Here is a 15,898-nt window from a genome sequence, read left to right as displayed (position 1 = left end):
AAATAAACAGTTTATGGATGACTAGTTGATCTATAATACCTCTAGAGTACCGTGAATCTGTTCATAAGTGGTTGTTTGTAAAAAACTTTGGACCCAAGTGGAAAAGAATGCGTCGATCTTTAGTAAGTGCTAATGTTCTTTTTCATGGACCGTTTTAACATTACATGGAAGAATTTTGATTTTTTAAGTCTACCTAGCGGATCTATCGGGTCAGGATTTGAAAACGAAAAAACGCTTTCGTCAAATGGACAAGAGAAATCAGTGGTTCTGTCTGTGATAGAGGATTCATAAGTTTGAAAATCAGATATTCAAACCTTTTTTTTTTTAAGGAATTGAAATTTTATGTCGACAGAAAAATAAAGCTAATGGAAAATCTATGAATGCGAATTTAGTTGGGAGATTCGTATCATCCGTCCTTATATTTTTGCATTCCTCCATCGATCATAGTTCAAGATGACCATAGGAATGGGATTAAATGTTGCTTAATTTATTAGTCCATAATTTGACATATTTTCGCGCTGCTAAACAAGGACTGGTAAATTAAAACAATGATTCATTTCAATGAGGTTCGAATTGCGCCGATGAAACTGTTGCAATAGAAATGGAAACTATTTTTTTTCTTTTTTTGGTTTTTTTATTTTTGTCTTTTTTTGTCGGCAATCGAAAATGATTTTGAGTCAGTTTTGTCTTTTTCTTGGGGATATCACTGTATGTCTTGGAACCGAATATCATTAGAGACTTTTGCATAATCCATCGAAAATGGATTTATTTATTTATTTATTTATTTTTTACAAGCTGTGTGTAGCCGTGTATTCTCAATGCTTTCTCCGACAGGTACGAGATTCCGGTAGATTCTGTGTCTAACGAATTGGAGGTTCAAAAGTCAAATTTACTACCATGTTGTCAATGACAAAAGTAGAATACAAGCGTTTCATCGTTTTCTGATCTATTTCCTCATTTTCTTTTCATTACGGATACTTTGAGATCTTGAATGAGGAAATTTTCTGGTCTCATCCTTGGATACAAAACCGAATAAAAGAAGGAGATTGTTTTCATTTTACCTTCCAACCTGGTGTAATGTTGGAATGTGAATTAACCAACCATCCATACTTGAGAAGAATTTGGAAAACAAATTGGAATCAAGTCGTACTTGATTCACTCCTACTTTCCCAAAAAAAGTTGTATGAGCAAAGAGTATAGATAATTTCTTTTTCTTTTTTTTTTTACTAGCGATCCCACTGCTTGTACTTCTCGTAACATGTCTTTCACAATGTATATCATTTTAATGAAAGAACATCCTCTATAAACCGATTATATATCAACACGCTAGTATAATCAACGAAACCTCCTTTAATGGAGCAGAGGAAATATTGTATTATACTAAGCATATGATAATATAATATAAGTATGTGATACGATTATATAGGTTACATACTGCAACTTAATTATCTTTCCTTATATCTTTTACGTATTGCAATTACTTACGTTAATTGGGAATAAAGAGTAAAGATAATTAGTACTGTATTGTTTGTAATCAAACAATAATCCTAAAATAGAAACAAAAAAGAATTCTTCCGTTCTTTAACAAACAACTATTACTTCAACCTCGTGCATACTTTGTATTGTCGAATAGTAAGAAAATACAAATAAAAACGGCGCGAAAGTGAATCTTTTTATTTGTGTTAGATTCCTCATAGCGTATTGCGTTTGACCTCCAACGTCCTAACGATTACAAACAAAAACAACATTCTCTCTCATCCCAGAGTGAGAATCGAATCGAAGGATTATCTTACAGTGAATTGTGAGTGGGATCTAAAGCTTACCTAGGTTACACATCCGTTACGAAGACAGGCCTTGCTAGCTTTCAAATTGGGAATCCTGCGTAGCTTTTCAATTAATCCCTGTTATTGTTTGGATCCTCACTTCTACATTTGGTTAAAGAAGGTTGCTTGTCGCTTTTCCTTTCAGTCTTTTCTTCTTCGTAACCGGTTTTTCATCCTTCCTGTAATATCTGCTCATCTTCAACACGGTCGAAATCTCAAGTTTGTTTTGTTTAATTAAGCCTTACATTTTTGTAGCTTATTACATTCTTTTTGATATCTCCGTTTTCCAAATTACAGGGTTTTCGGTTTTATTTCTTTATTTGCTTGTTTCAATCTGTGTTTAGTTAGCGGAACAACTATTTCGTTTTCTTTATTCCTGTTTTATCGGTTCGTTTTTTTTGTTCTTTTGTATAAACAACCTTGTTTCTTTACGGATTCTTTATATTGCATTTTTCTTTCAATTCGTTTCATTGCCTTACCAGTTTGGTTTTATTTTATTGCTCACAACATGGAAACGTCAATTAAGGATGGTGTGCCAAAAATATCCACCACCAGCATGCTCGAAAAACCGACTCCCGGTCCTACTCCACAACAAACACCAGCAAATACCCGTCCATCAACCCCAGCAAACAAGCCCGATTTAAAGAGCCAGAAGAGTGAGCAAAGTCAAAGTTCTGGAGAATACAGTCCTGATGAAGACTGGCTGGGTGATCATGCTGCCCGTGAACACGAAGCTCGTATACGCCGTCCTAGTGTAACTCGCGCTTGGGTTCCACAAAATACGGGTGGTCCTTCTATTCAACAAGATCGTCGTGACGTTGCTCCTTTTGGCGAAGTTATAGATTTAGAGGAAGTCCCCCGTGGTATCACTCGTCAAGCTCGTAATTTAGACAACTATTCATTCCCTTGTCATCGTTTTCGAGAAAACTTGATCGATGAAAGTAAGATCCCTCTCGTTCTGGTTGCATGTGGATCCTATTCTCCCATCACCTACCTCCATTTACGTATGTTTGAAATGGCAACGGATACCATTCATGAACAAACTAACATGGAATTGATTGCTGGTTATTTCTCTCCAGTCAATGATGATTACAAAAAAGAAGGTTTGGCACCTTCACATCATCGAGTCCGCATGTGTGAATTGGCTTGCGAGCGTACATCCAGCTGGTTGATGGTCGATGCATGGGAAAGTCTTCAGAAAAAGTATACACGAACTGCAGAAGTCTTGGACCATTTTGACGAAGAGATTAACAAGAAGCGCGGTGGCATTCGCTTATCCGATGGATCTCGTCGTCCTTGTAAGATCATGCTTTTGGCCGGTGGTGATTTGATTGCTAGTATGGGAGAACCTGGTGTTTGGTCGGAATCGGATTTGCATCATATACTTGGCAATTTTGGTTGTGTTATTGTCGAGCGGACCGGAAGTGACGTTTGGGCCTTTCTACTTGCTCATGATCTTTTGTTTGCGTACCGTGGAAATGTTTTGGTTATCAAACAATTAATTTATAATGATATATCCTCGACAAAAGTTCGATTATTTATTCGAAGGGGAATGTCGATCCGCTATCTTCTACCAAATTCTGTTATTCAGTACATCGAACGACATTCTCTTTACCGCGACGCTGAGCCCGTAAAGGCTATATTTTACCAATCTCCGTTTGTTCGAATAGAAACTTGAATTGGTTCCGCAGACATCTCTCACAAATGACAATGAATTTGGATCTGTGGTTTTCTGGGCTCACGACCACGCTTCCTGCATGGTAGGTTTTCTTTTTACAGTATGCGTAGTAGCTAGCGTTCTAGTTTGTATTTTTTTTTTGTTTTTTTTTTTTCAATATCAGATAGGGGGAAGGTTAAATAAACGATTTATCCTCCTCATTTCTCGCCTCGCTTTAAACTAGAGTAAGTAAATATTGTAAGTATGGCCAATTTTCTTCAGACAAGCTTCATAGGTATCGTAAATAGAAAGAAAATACTTTCGTTCCGCCGGAGTAGAGAGGTGCACCAACCGTCTCCCCTGTTTTCTTCGAAACATTTGGATATGGAATCTGTTTTTCATAAGTTTGTGCTGCAGAGTTCCTCTCATGGAAGCTGTTTGTAAAAACATTACTGTATTAAGGACTCGCTCTTGAGAAAAGTAAGAAGGACTATGCGTTCGAAATGCATCTCGTAAGAGATCTCGATAGACGAATCTATGACCAGGAAACTTTGTAGAAATTGCGACGGCCATTCCAGCTCTCCATAGCGAACGAAACGCCGATGACAATTCCTTGTGCATTACGTCCAACTTCGCAATAGTGTTTAGTTATAGAGTATAGAAAAATAAAGAATATACATTCCTCTTCAAAAGGAAATATCTTGTAAGTGAAGAAAAAAGCTCTTCTTCTTGGGGCGCAAGTAGGCGATCCTGCAGCAGTTACCTCTTTGACTATAATATGCGTTCAGGTCCATTCTTGTACAAGGAGGGACTGAGCAAAATATTTAACACTTTCTAATTTTATTTACACAAATGTTCATTCCTGTAAGACTATTCTTCTCTTTTATAATTATTATTATTATTGTTAATGAATTTTTTTTTTCGTTCAATCATTCTCGTAAAAATCTATTCTTTGACCATCCAGTATAGAGCAGTCTACCGTAGTAATATCATATAAAGTGTATTTTACTATAATTCTGTTGGTGAGCAAGGAAAAAGGATTGCAGCACCTTCTCATATAGAAAATTTAAGAGATAAATTCTCTGTTTTATTTTTTGTTTGTTCATTCCTATACATTTGTACAATCTATTTTAGCTTACTCTTTGTTTTCTATTCCAGCTTAAAGAAAACAACGATGTGGAACGAAATATTCAACAAAATAACAGTAAAATGCTAAACGCAAATACGACGAACGGAGGAAGAAAAGTAAAAAGAAGAATAGCACCTTACGTTCGATTTCCACATTTGTCTTTACCGCAGTCCATCAAACCATCCAAGCAGTCACAAAGTTTGGCTGCTACAAGTAGCAATACTCTTGTTACTTGAAGGTTTGTCTGTTTACAAACATTATTTGCGAAATATAATGGCTGGTTTTGAAAGATTTGTCCAAGTTGGACGTGTTGTTTTGTTAAAAAATGGACCTCAAAAAGGAACATTGGCTGCCATTGTTGATATCGTCGACCACAAGAGGGTACGTTGTGACATATATCGAAAGGGGAGCGAGTACTAACATTTATTTACAGGTGATCGTTGACTGTGCTAACCAAGAATTTCCTCGTCAAATCGTTCGCCTTGGTCAAGTTACCCTCACATCAATTGTTATGGATGTTCCTCGAGGTGCTACTACTGGAATTGTTGCCAAGAAATGGCAAGCACAAAACATTTCTGAGAAGTGGGCTGCTACCGCTTGGGCCAAGAAATTGGAGACTGTAAAGACTCGTAGCCAACTTGGTGACTTTGAGCGTTTCGCCGTCTTGCGTTACAAAAAGCAACGTCGTAATCAGGTTCAGCGTGCTCTCGTTAGTGCTTAAACTAATGTCTTTCATATGATACAAAACGAGACTGACTTTCTGGTGCAGCACTTTTACATCTGCATAACGAAAAAGGTAATAGGGCCGTAGTAGTCATGGATCAACGGGTAGGTAAATAAATAAATAAAAAATGGGTACATTGAATATGTGTACATCTTATTATATCAAGAACCCACAATCCTATTAAGAATGGTTTCCATCATTTGATTTCTTTATAGAACAGCATGCTCCCTCCATTTCATAAATTGTACTACCAAATACTTCCCCATTACAGTCACTTATTTATATTCTGGAAGTTCATAATCTTCGACAAGTCAGATTTCGTTCTAGTCTGTTGGTAGACGGTTTCCTTAAATAAGATTAAAAACAAAAAATTTATTCAAGCAATCAGAAAATTCATTACAAAGGAACTGTAGTATTGTTAACTCGAGTTTAACAAAAACTCTTTTCTAAATATACGCATATCCACGTTGCGTGGACAGCCCGAACTAGCTATGTGTTTAACATAGTTCTTCGTGTTATCTTCTTTTCCCTTCCATTTCCGTATATAACTTACCGAGTGTTTGTTCTACTATTTAATCTGAAAGAACAGTCACGCTCTCCAACACTTTGTTACACGAAATTGTTTACGGTTCCTTCGCAAAACCATGACTCAAAAGAGAAGAAATTGCGGACGTAACAAGCACGGCCGTGGCCACGTCAAGTTTGTTCGCTGCATTAACTGCAGCCGTGCCGTCCCTAAGGACAAGGCTATCAAGCGCTGGACTATCCGTAAGTAAAATTTACATGTAACTTGTTACTCGGTTCATCCAGGGATTTCTCTTAGAGAATCCAAAATCCTTGATTTTGGGCTATATGCAAGTTCTTCATGAAATAGTTACAACTAAAAGAGTAAAACTAACATTGAATTAGGTAACATGGTTGAAACTGCCGCCATCCGTGATATGTCTGAGGCTTCTGTTTACAGCGAGTACACCATTCCCAAGTTGTACGTCAAGTTGCAATACTGTGTCTCTTGCGCTATTCACTCCCGTGTTGTTCGTGTTCGCTCTCGTGACGGCCGTCGTATCCGCACTCCTCCTCCTCGTGTGCGTTACAACCGTGACGGTAAGAGAGTCAACCCTGCTGCCCTTGCCAAGACTGTCCTCTAAAGTGGTTATGATAGATTAAATATGGAAGGGAATGAAATTATAACTTGGTATACGTCAGTTGTCTATCAGTTTGTATACGATTGACCACCAGTAGTGAATAGAGCCTAAACAGGTCTGTATGCAAGGTAAGTTTAAAGCCCATCAAAACTGTAGATATGATGCAAGTTCTTGGTATATGGTACTTTGAATTATAACATAGTATTATATAAGGGAATGAAGTCTAGGATCTATATAGTAAGAAATAGCACATTATCCAAAATATGCTCAAGTAAATTCATTGCGCGCTTCGAAGCAACCATTTTAGATCGTAAAGAGGTAATGTATAATATCTTCTTCACAAAAAGAAATAGTAAATATATAATAATCAAAACTGTTCATTTCCTGTTTAAATGTTTGAATCTTAAATTTTGCGTATTTCCTTCGATGTCTTTAAATGGCATAATGACATGTAACCAGACGTTACTCTATTAGTAAGTAAACAGATAAATTTTGGCCTTTACCAATCACTACTATAAGTTGATTCTCATGGGTAAGTAGATACAAACCACTATAACAAAGACAATTCGTTTCGTTTGTGCTAATGTGTTATGATAGATCAGGTACGGCATGTAATTTTAGTATTGTCAGGAAAAGGAGGAGTTGGGAAATCTTCTGTAACAACTCAGTTGGCTCTCTCCCTTCATGATTCAAAGGTTCACTCGCGGCCGTTAAAAATCGGTATTTTGGATATAGATCTTACCGGGCCATCGATACCCAGAATGTTTGGAAAAGATGTTGAGCAAAGTCGCATTCGTCAATCCAGTGCCGGTTGGATTCCTGTATATACTGATGAAACAAAGGAAATAGGACTGATGTCTCTTGGATTCTTGCTGCCTTCCAAGAAAGACAGTGTTGTCTGGCGTGGTCCAAAAAAGGCAGCTATGATCCGTCAATTTGTTAGCGATGTACATTGGGGAGAATTAGACTATTTAATCATTGACACTCCTCCCGGTACTGGTGACGAACATTTGACCATTGTGGAATCCTTGTTGGCGGAAACATCGGACGTGCGAAATGGTCCAATTGATGGTGCAGTTATGGTTACTACACCTCAAGCTCTTGCTACGTTGGACGTACAAAAAGAAATTGATTTTTGTAAAAAGGCTAGTATACGGATTTTAGGAATTGTGGAGAACATGAGTGGTTTCATATGTCCTCATTGTGCTGATTGTACAAACATTTTTTCGAGTGGTGGCGGGCAAACGCTTGCAGAAAAATACAAAATACCTTTTCTTGGATCCGTTCCAATTGACCCCAAGTTTGGTGAGATGATTGAAAATCAAAACTCTTCTACGAATCTGTCCAAACTATATCCTGAAACAGAAATGTCAAAGGTATTTTTTCCTATTGTGCAAAATTTTTTCCATCAAATTTACAACAACCGTTCTTTGGAGTTAGTTGCTGGGCTCAGTGGTCATGATGGAAGGGTATGGAGTGTAGCCTCCCACCCAGTGTTGCCTCTTTTCGCTAGCGGATCACAGGATAAAACTGTTCGTATCTATAATAGTGATACTCTTCAACTTGTACATGTTATAGACGGTTTTCATTCTCGTAGTGTCCGGCGGGTTGCCTGGCGCCCTGTTGATCGACCTATACTTGCAGTTGCTTCTTTTGATGGTACAATAAGTATTAATGAGAAAATTGATGATGATTGGGAATGCACAGCGGCTCTTGAAGGACATGAAAACGAAGTAAAATGTATTGCTTGGTCACCTGGTGGAAATTATCTTGCTACCTGCTCGCGTGATAAGTCGGTTTGGATTTGGGAAACTACTGAAGATGACGAGTTTGACTGTATGGCTGTGCTTCAGGAACATACACAAGATGTCAAGGTTGTAGCTTGGCATCCCTCTGAGGATCTTCTTGTCAGTGGAAGTTATGATGATACAATTTGCTTTTGGAGAGATGATGGTGATGATTGGGCTTTGACATGTCAATTGCAAGGCCACCAAAGCACCGTTTGGGCTCTTGCTTTTTCTCCCAGTGGATCAACCTTGGTTTCTGCAGACAATGAGGGCAACATAATGCTATGGACCAAAACCTTTAGCAATGAATCTGAAGCTATTAATAATTCTACTAATATCCTTCGACCATCTTTGCAGGAGGAATGGGTAAGAAAAGCAACGTTGCCTCATGTGCATCAAGGTGCAGTGTACTCACTTTCCTGGCTAAATGATAAAGTATTAGCATCTGCTGGTAGTGATGGAAAGATTGTTGTTTATGAAAGTGAGCAACATGATGATAACATTTGGAGGGTTTCCATTGAAAAAGAAAATGCACATGATGTTTATGAGATTAATTCTATAGCCTGGTTAGGAAACGATAAACTTGTTTCGGGTGGTGATGATGGTGAAAGCCGCATATGGCATTTAGATTAGAACAAAAAAAGTTATAAGAGTTTATTTTGGTTAATGAATGAAATACTTGGACAAAAAAGTATTTATTTTCAATTCGTTGCAGTATATATTTTTAGATTGGATATTTAACGTATAACTTCTTCGGAACAAGCATAAAATAACCAAGGGACGAAAATTCTTAAGGATAATGGAAAGAAAGTAACTAAGGTCGACGTTGAATTTAAGAAATCGATGCTCATCAAAAACTAAGATTAGAGTGTAAATTAAGTAGATATTAATAAGAATAAACATCGACTTTTTTCGATAGGGATCAACAAAACGAGTTTTTTTTGTTCACGATTAATCAAAAAGGAGATGAGTATAATACAAGGATTGGAAGAGTCCATTATAAATAATAATGCTCTATTGTTGCTTCAAAGAATCTTCACTATCGCTACTGCGATGGTGTTCCGCCAAGATTGGTCCAGCCCCATTCTTAAGCAAAGATAATGCGACCTGGGTACCCAAGTCCTCAGCATCTTCAACGGAATTAATGACGCGATTACCTGAGGCAAAGGCAGACCGGCGGCCATCAGCGGAGACAACAATACCATCTAAAGAGACTTGAAAAGAGGAGCTGGAAACTGCCAAAGAGTCAGACTGGACGCCGATTGGGATAGCACAGCCGCCATCCAAGCGCTTCATTAAAGCGCGCTCCGCAACACAGCAATAGGTGGTTTCTGTATCTTGAAGAGGTTTCAAAAGCTCGATCATTTCTTTATCATCTTTACGAACCTCAATAGCGAGAGCACCTTGACCAACTGCATAATAGTTGAAAGGAGCTGTTAGCATTTGGGAGACACGATCTTTTAACCCGAGACGGAAAAGTCCCGCGGCGGCCAACACAAGACAAGAGAAAGGAGAATCTGGGTCATCAAGTTTGGACAAACGAGTCCCAACATTTCCTCGAATATCTACGAAACGAAGGTGGGGGAAATGGCGCGCCAAAAGAGCACGTCGGCGAATACTGCTAGTTCCGACAACGCTTCCAGAAGGAAGGTTAGCAACGGACTTGTAGGGAGATCCTTTTGGAAAGACAATGGCATCTAGGGGACAGTTGCGACGTGGAATACAAGCGATGGTCATACCCTCAGGCATTTCAACAGGTAAATCCTTAAGAGAGTGAACAAGCATGCGACATTGATTGACGATGAGTAAAGCTTCAAGCTCCCGAGTCCATAAAGACTTTGCAACCTGATGTTTAAATTCAAACAAAGCTTTGGAAAGGATTTCATCACCGATAGTGTCGCGGCTTATGATGGGGAAATCATATTCGGGGTAGTTTTCCTTCAACTGCTTATGAACAATTTCAGACTGAATGACAGCGAGTTTGGACTTACGAGTACCAATGGGAAAGGACGTACTAATAGGCATGGTTTGCGACAGATCAATTGGGAAGGAAAAAAAAAAAAAAAGGGATAGTGTCCTCAAACAAGATGACAGATATACAAAAAACAGAAAGTTTTATCAGTGATGAAAAACTAATGGATCACGAATGTGTCAACAATTAACCTGCATTCAATAAGCAAAGAAAAGAAAACGAAACGAAAGCAAATCGACTGAGGATTAGAAGTAATCCAAGTTTGCTAAACCGACCGTCCCAACAAGTACACAAAAGTTTTAGAAACCAAAAGGCAAACAAAAAAAACGCGAAAATGAAGGTGAAATGTGTTGGAGAGTAGGTAAATCCCCGGAACCGCCCAGTCCTCTATAAGCAGAGGTGGAAAGAAGGAATGACAAAGATTCGTCCCTGTGGACCAATCCGAGGTCCTAGAATTCCGACCTGACTGAGAATAATGATGTTGTTAAATTTCAGAAGAGCGTACAGTGTGTTTTACCGCAGTTCGCTGATAAACAAATAGAAGGAGTTTTGTGGAGATTTCATTTATATCGTACTATTGTATAAGCACTATTTTTGTAACGAAAATTAAATTATTGTTAGTACGATAAGGAGAAATGACGTGAAAGACTCGGCTCATCACTGTTATTCCTTACACGCGTTTTCGCTCCATGACTCATGCATGTTACTTTCTGATCGCAACATAGTTAACCACAGCCAAACACTTTTTTAATTTGATTCTCTCTTTTTATTGAAATTGAGAGTTTTCAGGTGAAAATTGTGTTTAATTTTTTTTATAATTGCTATACATTTCATATCGGCAAATATAATACAAGCCGAATTGAGTCGATAACCAAGTTTTACGGCCGGTGAATTTGGCCGAATTCCTTCTTATCCGGTTTCCCAGTTTGTCAAAGATTGATATCTTTATTAAACATATAGTTTTTTATTTGAAATCTTAAGCGCTTAACATATTTTTTGAAGAAATCAAGGTTTGTTATTATTCTTGTATATAATTCCTCTTTCTGAAAATCGGGTTGTTTAATTCTTTCCTTTCTTTGCTTCCTTCGTCTTTACGTTTGTTATTTGAATCCATTATTTCATATTGATATTTAAATTGTTCTTTCTTTTCCCGGAATTTCTATTCTTCGGTTGCTTGCATGTCGGAGCTTTCCACTAAAAGCAGTAGGCTCAAAAACTGGGTCCCTAGTCTCAAGGGAACTCGTTTGAAGCTTTATAGACTAGCTAGTCGTCTCAATATCCCTTTGGCAGATGCCGCCAAGGTCGAATTGGAACAGCATGATAATAACAATTTGGAGTCGTGGACTGCTCTCCAGCGACTTCCTAGATCACTTTATTTTAATCTAGCTTTACCTGAATCTGAACTCGATGACACTGGTGAAGCCAAACGTTTTTATCCAAGGAACAAAATCCGTACAGCCAAGTACACTCCCCTAAATTTCTTGCCAAAGAATATTTTCTTGCAGTTCCAAAATGTTGCAAATCTTTTTTTCTTGTTCCTTGTCATTCTTCAGGTATGTTTCTTTTATTAGAATTTCTAAAACCGATTGCTGACCTGTAATTTTAGTGCATTAAACTATTTGGCAATCAAGTTAACCCTGGTTTGGCTGCAGTACCATTGATTGTTGTTGTTGGTATTACTGCGGTTAAAGATGCTATTGAAGATTTCCGCCGTACAATGCTGGACATTAATTTGAACAATACACCAACTCTCCGTTTGAGCAATTACAATAATCCAAATATCAGGACGGAATATGTTAGTTACGTTCGTAGATTCAAAAAACGTGTATCTGCTTTGTTTCGTGTATTTCTCATGAAGAAGAATCGAAAGAAAGAACAGAATACTGCCCCTGATACAGTTCCTCTTGAAGATCTTTCATCCCAGCGTAGGCCAAGTTACGATTCTATATTCCGCGAGTCCATTGATATGGCGGACCCTTTTGATGAGTCGAAAGGCAAAGATGAATACGGTGTTTCAGATGGAAAAACTACTGTCCATCAACAGCGAGCAATGGACGTTATAGATTATCAAGCTGTTGGCTCTGGTCAATGCCAATTCAAGAAAGTCTTTTGGAAGGATATACGAGTTGGTGATTTCGTTAAAGTATCAGAAAATGAAGAAATTCCAGCCGATATTGTTATTCTTAATACTTCCGATCCGGAAGGCATTTGTTACATCGAAACCAAGAACTTGGACGGTGAAACAAACCTGAAAATTCGACATGCTTTGACCGCAGGTAAAAATGTGGTTGATGAAATGTCTTGTGAACGATCTCGTTTTTGGGTTGAAAGCGAACCTCCCAATGCAAACCTTTATGAATACAACGGAGCTTGTAAGTGTTATGGGCACACCGAAACTGGCATGCTCGATGAATCACAAGTTCACTCAGAACCTGTAAGTTTGGATAACCTGCTTTTGAGAGGTTGTGCTCTCCGGAATACAAAGTGGGTTATTGGTGTAGTCGTCTTTACTGGTGACGACACGAAGATCATGTTGAATTCTGGGGCTCCCCCTTTGAAGCGAAGCCGTATCACCAGGAATCTAAATTGGAACGTTTATTTGAACTTCATTATTCTTTTTGCAATGTGTCTCGTATGTGGTATCGTCGAGGGTATTGCTTGGCGTGGACACTCACGTTCATCTTATTACTTTGAATGGGGTTCCATTGGTGGATCCGCTGCCAAAAATGGTATCGTTACTTTCTTTACTGGTGTCGTCTTGTTCCAAAACTTGGTTCCGATTTCTCTATATATATCTATTGAAATTGTGAAAACAATTCAGGCAATTTTCATATATTTCGACAAAGACATGTACTATAAAAAGCTCAAATATCCATGTACTCCTAAATCATGGAACATTTCAGATGACTTGGGACAAGTTGAATATATTTTCTCTGATAAGACTGGAACACTCACCCAGAACGTTATGGAGTTTAAGAAGTGTTCTATTAATGGTGTTCCTTATGGAGAAGCGTTTACGGAAGCAATGGCAGGTATCGCTCGTCGAGAAGGAAAAGATTCGGAACAACTTTCAGTGGAAAAGCGGAGCTTCATTGACCGTGATAGAATGCAAATGATTGCTCAAATGAGGAATACATCCGACAACAAATACTTGGTGGATGAAAACCTTACATTTGTTTCATCTCAATTCGTGCATGATTTAAATGGAAAAGCTGGTGAAGAACAGTCAATGGCTTGTTATGAGTTTTTCCTTGCTCTTGCTTTATGCCATAGCGTTGTAGCTGATAGAGTTGGTGACCGTATTGTCTACAAGGCTCAATCTCCCGACGAGGCTGCACTCGTTGGTACCGCTCGCGATGTTGGATTTGTTTTTCTCGATCAACGTAGGGATGTCATGGTTACCCGTGCCCTTGGAGAAACACATAGATTTAAGTTATTGGATAGCATTGATTTTACATCTGCCAGAAAAAGAATGAGTGTTGTTATTAGAGGTCCAGACAATCGTTACGTACTCATTTGTAAAGGTGCAGATAGCGTTATTTATGACAGATTAGACCCAGGTGAGCAACCAAGTCTTCAAAAAGTTACCGCCGAACAGCTGAAAACCTTTGCTCTTGAAGGTCTCCGAACTTTATGTATAGCTAAACGTGAACTTACTGAGGAGGAATACTTCGAATGGAAAGAAAAGTATACTGCTGCTTCTTCTGCCATTGAGAATAGAGAAGAAAGAATTGCTGAAGTTGCCGACTTGATTGAATCACGGCTTACCTTGATTGGTGGCACCGCTATTGAAGATCGTTTGCAAGATGGTGTTCCCGACGCGATTGCGCTTTTAGGAAGTGCTGGGATTAAACTTTGGGTGCTAACCGGAGACAAAATGGAAACCGCGATTAACATCGGTTTTTCTTGTAATCTTTTAGATGCTAGTATGGAACTGATTAAATTTGATGTTGACCAAGAAACATCCACGCCAGAACTTGAGGTAATCTTAGCAGATTATCTTTACCGATACTTCGGCTTATCGGGTTCTAATGAAGAACTAGAAGCAGCAAAGCAGGATCATGATGTACCGGCCGGATCTCATGCCTTGATTATTGATGGCGGTGTTTTGAAACGCGTCCTGGAAGGATCCATGAGAACTAAATTTTTATTACTCTGTAAGCAATGCAAAGCCGTACTGTGTTGTCGTGTCAGCCCTGCCCAGAAAGCTGAAGTAGTACATCTTGTTAGAGATAGCTTGGATGTAATGACATTAGCTATCGGCGATGGTGCTAATGATGTGGCTATGATACAAAAAGCCGATATTGGTATTGGTATCGTCGGTGAAGAAGGAAGGGCAGCTGCTATGTCTGCTGACTATGCAATAGCACAATTTAGATACTTGAGCAAGCTGGTTCTTGTTCATGGACGTTGGGATTATAACCGTATAGCACAAATGGTCAACAATTTCTTCTATAAAAGTGTCGTTTGGACGTTCACTCTCTTTTGGTTTCAAATCTATAACAACTTCGATGCAAATTATTTGTTTGATTATACGTACATTATGCTTTTTAACCTAATCTTTTCTTCTTTACCCGTCATCGTAATGGGTGTCTACGATCAAGATGTTAATGCGGAGGTATCATTAAAGATACCTCAACTATACAAGAGGGGTATTTTACAATTAAATTCAGCTCGTAGAATATTCATTGGATATATGATTGATGGGTTTTATCAATCAGTTATTTGTTTCTTCTTTTCCTTCCTCGTTATAAATAACGTGACAGTAGCAGCTCAAAACGGACGCGATACCATGGGAATGCAGGACCTTGGTGTCTATGTAGCGGCTCCTACCATTATGGTTGTTGATTCATATGTTCTTTTGAATCAAGCCAACTGGGACGTGTTCTCAGTTGGTATATGGGCTTTGAGTTGCATAACGTTTTGGTTCTGGACTGGCGTTTACTCTCAAAGCTGGTACTCCATTGAATTCTATAAGTCTGCTTCTCGTATATTTCGAACTCCCAACTTCTGGGCAGTCCTTTTTGGTACTATAGCCAGTTGTTTGTTTCCGAAATTCCTTTTCATGACAGTTCAGAAACTGTTTTGGCCGTATGATACTGATATTATTCGAGAAAGCTATCGCACTAGGCGCTTACAGAATTTCGATGAAGAAGAAGGTGTTGTTGAGAGTCCCGAAGCTTCTACAGACTGGGCTTCTTCTACATTGCAAGTTCCATTCAATATGTCAACATCAAGTTTTGCGACAATGCAAAAGAAGGACAAGGATCATGTACGTATGGATACGCATTCCTTGTCGCTCACTCCAAGTATCCCCAATACTTTTGGTCGGTCTTACTCCCCAAGCTTCATGGATGGTTCACCTGTTTTCACCGATGAACTGTTGAACCGACCACCTGAGTTTCATCCTACAAGAGGATCTGTATCTTCATCGGAGCAACCACTCCGACCTAGGTAGATTGGACCCACATGTAAGTACGGGATGTATTATTAAGAATGACAGTGAAATCACATTGGCGTAGCCGACGTGTTCAACTGTTGATAGAACTTGGCTATTATGACATTGAATTGTTACATTAATGAGAATGATATGAGTGTTAATTTTTCTTAGAGAAAAAGTTGTTTTATATTTATATAAAATCTTCTTATCAAAAGCCTGTT

The 15,898-nt window shown here is 38.6% G+C and overlaps 7 protein-coding genes across 7 annotated transcripts; 5 read left to right on the top strand and 2 right to left on the bottom strand.

Moving 5' to 3' along the window:
• Nucleotides 1-1,543: 1,543 nt before the first annotated feature.
• SOCG_00512 (nicotinamide mononucleotide adenylyltransferase) lies at nt 1,544-3,749 on the top strand. Its single transcript, XM_013162932.1, has one exon. The coding sequence runs from the start codon at nt 2,332-2,334 to the stop codon at nt 3,499-3,501; it is 1,170 nt and encodes a 389-aa protein (XP_013018386.1). The 5' UTR covers nt 1,544-2,331; the 3' UTR covers nt 3,502-3,749.
• On the bottom strand, nt 1,785-4,384 carry SOCG_00511 (DUF1763 family protein). Its single transcript, XM_013162931.1, has one exon. The coding sequence runs from the start codon at nt 4,099-4,101 to the stop codon at nt 3,721-3,723; it is 381 nt and encodes a 126-aa protein (XP_013018385.1). The 5' UTR covers nt 4,102-4,384; the 3' UTR covers nt 1,785-3,720.
• A 426-nt stretch (nt 4,385-4,810) lies between these two features.
• SOCG_00510 (60S ribosomal protein L14) lies at nt 4,811-5,483 on the top strand. The gene is made up of 2 exons (XM_013162930.1): nt 4,811-4,990; nt 5,043-5,483. Exons 1-2 carry the CDS (start codon nt 4,883-4,885, stop codon nt 5,328-5,330), a joined length of 396 nt encoding a protein of 131 aa, XP_013018384.1. The 5' UTR covers nt 4,811-4,882; the 3' UTR covers nt 5,331-5,483.
• A 429-nt stretch (nt 5,484-5,912) lies between these two features.
• On the top strand, nt 5,913-6,754 carry SOCG_00509 (40S ribosomal protein S26). The gene is made up of 2 exons (XM_013162929.1): nt 5,913-6,101; nt 6,243-6,754. Exons 1-2 carry the CDS (start codon nt 5,978-5,980, stop codon nt 6,479-6,481), a joined length of 363 nt encoding a protein of 120 aa, XP_013018383.1. The 5' UTR covers nt 5,913-5,977; the 3' UTR covers nt 6,482-6,754.
• Nucleotides 6,755-6,846: 92 nt separating this feature from the next.
• SOCG_00508 (par A family ATPase/WD repeat iron cluster assembly fusion protein) lies at nt 6,847-8,959 on the top strand. Its single transcript, XM_013162928.1, has 2 exons — nt 6,847-7,010; nt 7,076-8,959. The coding sequence occupies exons 1-2, from the start codon at nt 7,007-7,009 to the stop codon at nt 8,896-8,898; spliced, it is 1,827 nt and encodes a 608-aa protein (XP_013018382.1). The 5' UTR covers nt 6,847-7,006; the 3' UTR covers nt 8,899-8,959.
• SOCG_00507 (hydroxymethylbilane synthase) lies at nt 8,906-10,786 on the bottom strand. The gene has a single exon (XM_013162927.1). The coding sequence runs from the start codon at nt 10,288-10,290 to the stop codon at nt 9,280-9,282; it is 1,011 nt and encodes a 336-aa protein (XP_013018381.1). The 5' UTR covers nt 10,291-10,786; the 3' UTR covers nt 8,906-9,279.
• Nucleotides 10,787-10,897: 111 nt separating this feature from the next.
• SOCG_00506 (P-type ATPase) lies at nt 10,898-15,880 on the top strand. Its single transcript, XM_013162926.1, has 2 exons — nt 10,898-11,790; nt 11,844-15,880. Exons 1-2 carry the CDS (start codon nt 11,416-11,418, stop codon nt 15,693-15,695), a joined length of 4,227 nt encoding a protein of 1,408 aa, XP_013018380.1. The 5' UTR covers nt 10,898-11,415; the 3' UTR covers nt 15,696-15,880.
• The last annotated feature ends 18 nt before the right edge of the window (nt 15,881-15,898 follow it).

This window comes from Schizosaccharomyces octosporus (genome assembly GCF_000150505.1).
Source record: "Schizosaccharomyces octosporus yFS286 unplaced genomic scaffold supercont6.2, whole genome shotgun sequence".
In the NCBI taxonomy this organism is placed as follows: Eukaryota; Fungi; Ascomycota; class Schizosaccharomycetes; order Schizosaccharomycetales; family Schizosaccharomycetaceae; genus Schizosaccharomyces; species Schizosaccharomyces octosporus.
The sequence above is the reverse complement of the archived record's forward strand: the minus strand, read 5'-3'. Positions and strand labels throughout refer to the sequence as shown.